This window comes from Notothenia coriiceps, unplaced genomic scaffold, assembly GCF_000735185.1.
Source record: "Notothenia coriiceps isolate Sejong01 unplaced genomic scaffold, NC01 NC01_scaffold00036552, whole genome shotgun sequence".
NCBI lineage: Eukaryota > Metazoa > Chordata > Actinopteri > Perciformes > Nototheniidae > Notothenia > Notothenia coriiceps.
In genome coordinates this window covers 25988-35931 of record NW_011369253.1, presented here as the reverse complement: position 1 = coordinate 35931, position 9944 = coordinate 25988, and the positions used below count along the sequence as shown (strand labels likewise).

General features: G+C 39.6%; 1 protein-coding gene and 1 long non-coding RNA gene across 2 annotated transcripts in view; one reads left to right on the top strand and one right to left on the bottom strand.

The window, feature by feature from the left end:
• Positions 1–268: 268 nt before the first annotated feature.
• The window catches only part of LOC104964067 (uncharacterized), a 20178-nt gene continuing 10502 nt past the window's right edge, over positions 269–9944 (bottom strand). Inside the window, exon 3 of the long non-coding RNA XR_800374.1 lies at positions 269–280. This is a non-coding gene — a long non-coding RNA (uncharacterized lncRNA). The remainder of the gene's footprint in view (positions 281–9944) is intronic.
• On the top strand, positions 3966–5901 carry jun (Jun proto-oncogene, AP-1 transcription factor subunit). The gene has a single exon (XM_010792784.1). It carries the CDS (start codon positions 4237–4239, stop codon positions 5182–5184), a length of 948 nt encoding a protein of 315 aa, XP_010791086.1. The 5' UTR covers positions 3966–4236; the 3' UTR covers positions 5185–5901.

Genomic DNA, 9944 nt, shown 5'->3' with positions numbered 1-9944 from the left:
ACTGATCCAGATAAATTAATGTAAAAAGTACTTGAATCATAAGATCTGTCGAATGAAATAAAAACAAGGTGTTTTAAACATTTATAAAGTCATAATTGAGCATGCAGCACCTTTGAATAATATATTATTGTCTACACCTAAAACCAGTCAGTTGGATTTCCATGAAGTATGTTTTAGATGTTCACGGTCCCCAGAGGATAAATCCTAATCACTTTGGTAATTCTCTGATTTATCCTCAGTCTAGGGATATCAGCATTTCGAAGTTTACACATAAATATACCTGAAGGATTGGCAGGGAATTGTATACAAACGATCTGGGTTCCCATGATGGACCCCAAAGACTTTGTTTGACTTAAGTGGTTTTAAGTGATATAACTATTGTAATGATTGCAAGTTAATTTGGTACAAACATGGATGTACAAGTCAGGATAAATTGGCATAACTTTGCTGATCCCATGATTAGTTTGAACTAGCGCCATCATTATGTTACATTTTTTTATTATTTAAGCCATATTATATCATACAGATTTTGTATAAGATTATGGGTTATAGGTTTTCCACAGATGGAAAGTACTAAGTAAGTGTTCCTGCTCCCTATCCATCAATCCCATTGCATATATTTTTCCAACGTGTTGAAACCTCACTTCCCAGAGTCCTGCAAAACTGCAGTGAGCTCCACCAACCTAAAATAATTAAATTAGAACAGCGAGTCTCAAAAAAACGGACCCTGTTTAACTCGTGGCAGTGAATCGGTCTTAATTAGAGAAATATGGCCTGCAGCCTGACAAAGAATCACTATACCTTTAATATAAGACAGATTCTTACAAAAAATCATACTAAACTTGTTATTTGAATACTTGGATGTGGCCTCTTTTTGAAACATTTCTCAACTGTTAACAATCGACTTCTCCCCTCATAGGCCTCTGCCGCTTCATGCACGGACAACAAGTACTGCATGTGACCACAAGTGACCAAATATCCAGCAGCAGGAAATCCTAACTTCACGTTGTGTGTAGTGACTTTAACAGAAGTCTTCCTCCATGCACATTCTCCCATACATTCCTACAAAGAAAATTACTTTGGCAAACTACTATGCTGTGCATGGTTACCCCTTAATAACGTTAAGCAAAGCACAGGGAAGAAAAGCAGACCCAATTTATTCAGCGCTGCAGCCATATTGAAACATTTAAGGGTTCTGTATTGAACATTATTTAAAAGTATATAAATATACCAAGGTCCTACGTTGTGCCATGGGATTTTACTTTGAAAAGAGCTTTAATTTTAACAAGATAATACATTTAAATTACATCTTGGTTTGTACCCTTACTTAATTTGTCTATTTGGGACAACGAGGATCCCTGCTGTCAGGTGCGAGGCACAAGAACTCATACTTATGATTATTTAATGTGCTTTAATTCAGAAGAAAATCAGTCATGAATAGACTAATGAGTAAAAAGTGGATAAATATTTCAAACTGTTACATTTGATCATTGAGTGTAAACAAGTACCTTAACAACTTGTCCTTATTCTGCTTTCTCTCATTTTGTCCCAGAGTAATAGATATGAAAGTGCGACAAAGTGGATGTAAGGAAAATGAAAGGATAAGAAAGACTGTAAGGAAAAATTGAGAAATGGAGAAAAAAATCCTTTAAAATAGGTTTGTTATATGCCATGTCAGTCCAAAAACCCTTTATGTGACCCAACTTAACCTTTTAGTGTATGCATTACCGTATAAATTAAAACAATCTTCTCTCATGCAGTTCAATCAAAACATAAACTGCAAACGATCAGTTAAGTAAACGAGTTGGATCAGCTTACATCCAGCCCTATTGATGGCAGTGGTTTGACATATACAACAGTACATAAAGACAACATTAGTAGCCATAAAAAGTCAAACTGTGGTGGTGTTTTACGATCAGGTTCATCCTCCTAAGGTGCCTTTCTGAGCCAGCCAGCGCCAGGGGACTGATTTACTTGTCACACAAGGGGGACATATTTAGACGTGCTGTGCTGGAGATAGTAGGCGGTAAAGCTGGCAGGGCAGAAAATGACCCAGACAGTGGGAGTGTGGAGGACTAGAGGCGAACACGTAAGACACACACGATAACCTCCTGCCATTAAACCAGCTGTGATTTCTGACCAAAGGCCAAGGGACAATGGACTGCAGTACACTAATTACACACCCTGACATGGATAATAGGAAATGTACTTTCTCTTTATGAGGACGAACCATAGGACGAACAGACGTCGGTAGATCTATCTTTTACAATTTGTAGTTGTAGCAGAAATAAAAGGGTCGTTAATGTAGCTTTTCAGACGCTGCTATATGCTGTGGTAAAAGTAAAAAAGTGCTATTAAATCTGTCTCCTAATGACCGCAGAGAGGAAATACTGGTACCAAAGTACATGACTCAATAAAATGGACTTGGCTTTACACTTCACGTAAATAAAAAAGCTTTAAAGCATTTCTTATAAGTAATTATGTCTATGTTTACATGAACCTGCCTAGGTGTCAAGTTTTAACTCCCACCCATTAAAAATACTGTTTTTGTGTAGTGCTATACAAGACTATTTATAAGGGACCACCAACCAGAGACCACCATGTTGTCCCAGACTGAGAAACAAAATGTCGAGTCGACTTTCCACGATGAGTGCATTATGCACACGGAAAAATATATAGTCTTTTTCATATAAAGGATTTAATATTCAATCTTTTTTTTAATGTTTAGCTTTCAACTTTCTTACCATAGACTGCATAAATAACGGTTCCAACCCAAATAAATTAAAGCTACAATTCAGCTGTAATATAGACATTTTCCAGAATAGAAGATAGAAAAGGATACACTGAACCCTATAATCTATTCATGTAATTTTATATTTTTAATAAAAAGGCTACTATAAAGGTGGTTAATAGTGAGGTAACTTAATAAATAGAATAGAAAAGCCATTATCCTTTACTTTGTTACAAAATGGCATTTCAAAGTCAGGCTAAGCTGGCAAATCTTCATTTTGTGAGAATGTTTGTTTTAACTGTCTCAAATATAATGCTTTGAAGCCATATAAACTCTTGGAACTATTGGAAACACTATTGGAAGGATAGAAAAGGAGTGTAATTTGTCATTCACTGTTGTTATAAAAGCAAGATTGATTTTCAAATATATGTTCAGAGAAAATAGAAAGTTTAACTTTAATTTACTGTAAAAAATAACCACAACTAGAACAAATATAATGTAATGATGTAGGCCTTAATCATTCTATGAAATTGATCATTCAACTTACTTTAAATGGCCTTACAAATATAATTGAAAAGGGTTAATACAGTTTTGTTATACTTGTTTATGTATGTATATAAACATCCAGAGAATATATAAATAAGCAGTGAATTATACATGCACATTTTTTGATTATCGTTTTCATTATTGTTAGGCTATAATTAGTACTTTTTCATTCATTTATACCTTAGGAAGAAACTGTGAAAATAAGAATATTTATAAGCCTTCAACACACAACATGTCAAATTTAATGATTAAACAAATAGAAATACAAACAAGGAAGAAATATTAAAATAGGTTAAGAAGTAGCGTACAGTATAATAAATAAACTAGTCTATTGCACACCTAATGTTTATAAAATAAACGAAATAACTGGTGGTAAGAAAAGGGAGGTACAGCAGCAGCACTGGCTGTCCCGGTCGCCAGTCACTGACAGTAAAGCGGGTAACAAGATATTCAAACTCAATACGTCATCCCACAATGCACTGCGTTTACGCTCTCCTTGCAGCATTACCTAATCCCACAATCCACCGCGGGTTTAAGAATCTTCTGGTTGGTAGTCAAGGCAACGCGCCTTATCGGGAGGGCCGGACTCCGCCCACGACACGCCCCTCAGCCAATGGGAGAGCCCTGTCATGACATAATGCCTATTTTTAGAGAGGCAGCAGCAGCAGATAAGGTTTGCCTCCACGCTGCTCAGCTCAGAGTATATACACACCCAGGCAGAGCAGGAACCACAGACAGGGTCGGTGCCTGACAAGAGAACTTCATTCACTGACTCAAAACTAGTCTGGATACTTGGCGAAAGCTTTTCTACCATAGCTAAGAGCTAAGTCCAGCACACTCAAAGTTTGGACGTCTTTACGCACAGAGAGGACGTTTGGAAACCGGTGTTTTTCCCTGAAAAGGAGGGGAACGAAAACGTATTTTGATAAAGACTTTTTAGCTACGTTGGCTTCTCTTCCATGTATGCCAAGATGGAAACTACTTTTTATGACGACTCGCTCAACGCTTTCTCCCAGCAAGACAACGCCGTCTACGGATACAGCAATCCCAAAGCGCTGAAACACAACATGACACTTAACCTCTCCGATCCGACGGGCACTCTGAAACCTCAACTCCGCGCCAAAGCCAGCGACATTCTCACATCCCCTGATGTGGGCTTGTTGAAGCTGGCCTCCCCGGAGCTGGAGCGGCTTATCATCCAGTCCAGCAACGGACTCATCACCACCACGCCGACTCCTACACAGTTCATGTGTCCCAAGAATGTCACCGATGAGCAGGAAGGCTTCGCCGAGGGGTTTGTCCGGGCCCTGGCTGAGCTCCACCACCAACACATGCCTGGCACTCTGAATGTCACCTCAGCTTCTCAGACTAGTGTCAACACTTCCCTGCCGCCTGTGTCATCTGTTGCCGGTGCCACCGTTTACAACAACAACATAGCCATGCGCTCGGACTCGCCTGTTTATGAGGACTTGGACACTTTTAACCCGGCACCAAATTACACCACCTCAGCCCCTGTGATGTCCTTCTCTGCTGCCGGGCCACAGCTTCCCATCTACGGACAGCCATCCTCCAGGCTCTCGGCGCTCAAAGAGGAGCCCCAAACGGTGCCTGAGATGCCGGGGGAGACGCCTCCTCTCTCCCCGATCAACATGGAGAACCAGGAGCGCATCAAGGCCGAAAGAAAGCGAATGAGGAACCGCGTCGCTGCCTCCAAGTGCCGAAAGAGGAAGCTGGAGCGCATCTCGAGGCTGGAGGATAAAGTGAAGAATCTCAAGTCCCAGAACTCGGAGCTCTCGTCCACCGCCAACGTGTTGCGGGAGCAGGTGGCCCAGCTAAAACAGAAAGTGATGAACCACGTGAACAGCGGGTGCCAGCTCATGTTAACGCAGCAGCTCCAGACCTTCTGAGGCGGTGTCATCAGCGGCGGCGGAGAGAGGGGAGACTGTTGAAAGTAAAACGGACGCGTCCTGTGATAGTGAGTGGCCGTATCTCCTAAAAATCCGGACGGGATTTGGGATGATGTGGCGAGACACTGGCAGAACCGGGGCCGCACTGAAGTTCCTGAGGGCCACGGGCTTCCCGGTGCCAGAGATGGACCCGGGACAGTGACAGTAGCCATGAAACAGAGAGGGCATGCAGGCAGGATAGCTTTCTGTTTCCTGCTGTTTTTACAGAGCTGGACAAGACTGAACTTTCTTGATTTACACCCAGCTCTGCATGGACCTTATCATGACCATCAAAGGAGAAATTCAGTATTAGAGGATTTAAGAACATGTATGCAATAGAGACTTTTTCTTGCTTAGCCACAATGGCATCTGCCTTGGGCATGTAGGCCAACTCTAAACGACTGAAAAGTTGTAACAAAAGCTGCCTGACTTCTGAGATATAGTACAAAGTACTTTTTTCTTTATTGTAAGAAATGCAGTTAGAAAACTTTAAGATTTACTTTCTAAAGTTGTTTAATGGGGTTTCACTCATTGTTATATGTATATAAGATCAACTTGGAGTACTTATGTTTACCCTTTGTAATATGAAATACTGTTGAACTGTTTTATGTTTTGTTTTCTGAGCAACTCAGAAACTAATCAATATTTAAGAAAAATAAACCAGATGAAATGAAGAAACATTGCCTCTGTGTTCTTGAAAGTGTGTGTGACAGAAAAAAAGTGGGTGTGCCATGTCGGGAGCTCAAACAATAAAACATGTTGCAACATGTTGCAAGAGCTGCCAGTTCCCAGTACCTCAAGGTAAATTCCATTAGTGCTTATATTGATCAATGCTAAGTGATTGTGTGTCAGCTGACAGACCAAGCTACCTTACAGATGGAGGCCAATAAAGTCCAGGTTTCTACTTTGTCTCAAGACACACATAACTATACCGTATATGAACAAAAACCTCCCATTGTTCTCAGGTGTTAACAATGTCCATGGTGTAAATACAACACTGTCAGAGTTACAACATGTTGAAGTATGCGATAAATCTCAACTGAAGACATACGAGGTGTCACTGATTTGACACATAACAGGAAAATCACAGGCTATCCTCCATTGCACCATACAGTTATTCAACAATACTTGCTCCCCTGTTTGAATGAACAGTGTTAACTCAAACATACTCCAGTATGTTGAAAACTGCCTTGAATAAAGTCTTAGGTCCTGAGTAGATAAAGGCTACACCATAAATGAGACATTACTAAATATCAAATTAATAAAACGTACCACCATGGTTTTGTAAAAGAGTGCAATTAAGGAAACATTGTAGCCTGCTATCAGATACTGTACTTTCAATGAGAATAAGCTCCTCTCTGAAACAGTAACTTAAAAGCAACAAAATGTAAACAAGGATCCAACAACAAACACTGAAACACAAAGTCAGAAACGTATTGTTAGGCCTTTGAATTCAGGGAAGGACAAAGGTGTCAAAAGTGTGTTTCCATCAAAAATCAAAAACCAAAATCCATCCCAGTATGTTCAGATATGAACAGTTCAGAAAGAATGTTTTTTTTATTTTTAATAATAATAGTGGCTATACCTATGGGCTGTACACTACTGAAAGTAAAGCCACCTATTGCAGTAAACCACCAGGTCCTGCAGATAGTTACAGCAGGTGAATGGGATAGGTCAGATATTGCATTCAGGTAGTAGTTTTATGTTGGACAATCATCAGCCACTATTGCGTCCTGCTCCAAAATAAACACTAGAGGGAGACACAGACCAGAGATATTCTCAATCTTCATGCCTCAACTGAAGCTTGTATAGGACCATCAGTTTTTGCTTGAAAATTAAAACACACATTTCATGAGGTGTTATAAAAACAGGACAGGTTATCAAATATGGAGTCTTTAAAGATTAGATATGCTGATACACAATAAAGCCGTATCGTAAAATTAATAGCTTTATATATTCTGTCTTGTAATATCATGTATTTATCCTTTTTATTTTCTATTTTCTCTTATTTCTTTGATTCTTCTTATATTTTTTGCTTATAAGTCCATAGAGAGGATTTTCAAAGCATTGTTTAACACATAAATGTAAAACTGGTTACCGACTATTTAATAAATTCATACACAAAGAAAAATACATTAGGTAAATGCAATATCCACTGTTATAAAAGCATGTAATGAATGCTTTGGTTTAGATTTACTTTCATGATCACGATTTGGGAAGTTGTTCAGTAAGAGCATGAGTTAACAATGAAACAACATAACATAAACATATGTAGATATGATTATAAAAGAGATATAGGTTATATCAAAAAGAGTTGCAAGCAGGTTTATTCTAAGTCATTTGTTAGGTCCAAAGACTCTCACAATTGTTATTATTTATTATGCATTTACGTGATAGGATTTTAATGGGGTCTATAATTTTGCTGTTCGGATATTTTTCAAATTTGGGGCAGCGTTACATCATTCCCGGAAAGCGGAGTCCTTCCCTACCATATAAGGAGAGGGGGCGCTCGGAATATCTACGTCACGACCGAGGAGGCGTGTGTTACGGGAAGTGAGTCGACTCTATAATCTCTGCGTAATAATACCAACGTGAGCCCTGAGAAGTTATCCGAGGGGGCCACACTGGACAAAGCAATGAAAAGATTGTAACCTATAACAAAACGTATCCTATGGAAAGCAAAGTAAATAGATGCATTCCATTTTCCACATAAAAAAATTGAAATTGAAAACTCAATATCTAAATATAGATGCTCAGTTTTGGGTAATCTGAGTCTGAGTGACTGTAGCTCTATAGATCATTTGAAAATAAAGATATATCGTTTTAGCCTGGCTCTTACTTGGAGCTTTAAAATGTGTGTTGCCTTAATTTTTAGGTCTTAAACATTGGTTTTCATACATTTTTGAATATATTGATTCTGGGGACAGGTTATTTTTTGTATTGCTCATTGATTTAATTGTTTAGTCAGACCATGGACTGATTTTATTGAGTAACTTTTATTTATTTTTGTTATCTTGCTCTGTGAAGCCCTTTGGGCTGCATGCTTGTATGATCTGATTGGCTGTGGTTTTAGGATTGTTAGGCTATTTAAATGAAGTTGAAATAGGGTTTAATGTTGATTAGGCCTATAAAAACTGCAAACAAAACGTTGTCGAGACTATACTAAAGCAGCTTTCTTTTGTGTTTTTTGTACTTTGTTGTGTTTTTTTACTACCAAAAGTGGGGCAACTATGTAATATTTTGTGTAACTTTACTTAAGCGTACATTTAATTTTTGGTTAGTTTTGCAGACAGCAACAACAACACTAGAGGTCAGTGTCGTCTTACGATTCATTATTTCCCCACTCAACCATGTTTGTCAGTGATTAACCATACAGACTATGGATTAAACCAACAACGTTGCAGCAACCTTCTGAACCACATCTTTCAGGCTGATTTCTAGAAGGAATCCAGATTTTATCATAAAATAATAGCCAAAGTATTTTACTAATCTAATTTCAGAGTGCTGAAAGCCAAACAGGCTAAACTGGATGCCACCGTATCTAATATTTCCTCAGCATTGCACCTGTCTCTACGTACTTGCAGTGTAGTGCAGACATTGTTGCAAAAGGCAAACAAACAAACATTTCTGGACGGCCAAGCCCTTCTGAACCTGGCAGCTCAGTGTAATAGGCACACATACATTGATTTGTTGTTGGGCGCTGGACCACAGGTAAGTATCAAACCTGTTGGTCATTATTTTAGATATTTGATTGAGGTAAATACGTAGTCGGCCTTGGACTAGGCCAACTCTTCCCTTGTGGAAGCTGTTTGGTAAACTTGCTGCGGTTGGCCAAAGCCAACCTAAACACGGTTCCACGCTTCTCTATAACAAAGCAGCTGGTGGGCATGCCAGCGTGGTTTTAGCTATTCTACAGTAACTCAACAACAAGGGCACAATGGAGAAGAATGCATGGAGGCTAACACCACTTGATGCTGCAGCTGAGAGGGGCCACAAACGTGTGCTTCTTCGTGAGGCTGTGGTTAAAGACATCACAGTAAAGAAACAATCTGCACTGTCCTGCACGAGGCAAACACCGGGAGGTGTGCTTCTTCGTGAGGCTGTGGTTAAAGACATCACAGTAAAGAAACTACTCTGCACTGTCCTGCACGAGGCAGACACCGGGAGGTAGTGAGGAGACTGGGGCCAAGCGGGGAACATCTTAACGTTGGGAAGACACCTCTGCAGGTGGCAAAGAGTAGAGACACACCAGACCATGAGTGCATTGCAATTTTACTCATGAAAAATATGTTTCTTATCAAATTACGTAAGGGGAGTTAATAATACAAAGGACAGGAAGAAAAAGCCATCTTAATTAACTTTTATAAACGATGTGCTCAGGGGGCGTTTCTCAATCTCGAGGATACTGGCTTCCAAGCCAATATTTCAAGGATGCTACGTCATCGAGTGCCGCAGAAGGACTGTTCCAATGTCCAGCATTCTTGGAATCCCACCAAGGCCGCGTCCTTGGTTTGGGGGAAATTTCGAGGCTGCACATGGGTAGACTTTGCGTCCTTAAAATCCCCACAATGCTTTGCGCACGGACCAATTTAAAAAACCCTTGCGGAGAATGGCTGAACCGACGCAGCACACATTTAAATGTAAGTAGTGGCGTAGAACATGTGTTGGTAAATATGTTACTTTGTTACATTTGTTTGTTATCACCAAAAATGTGTTCTGTG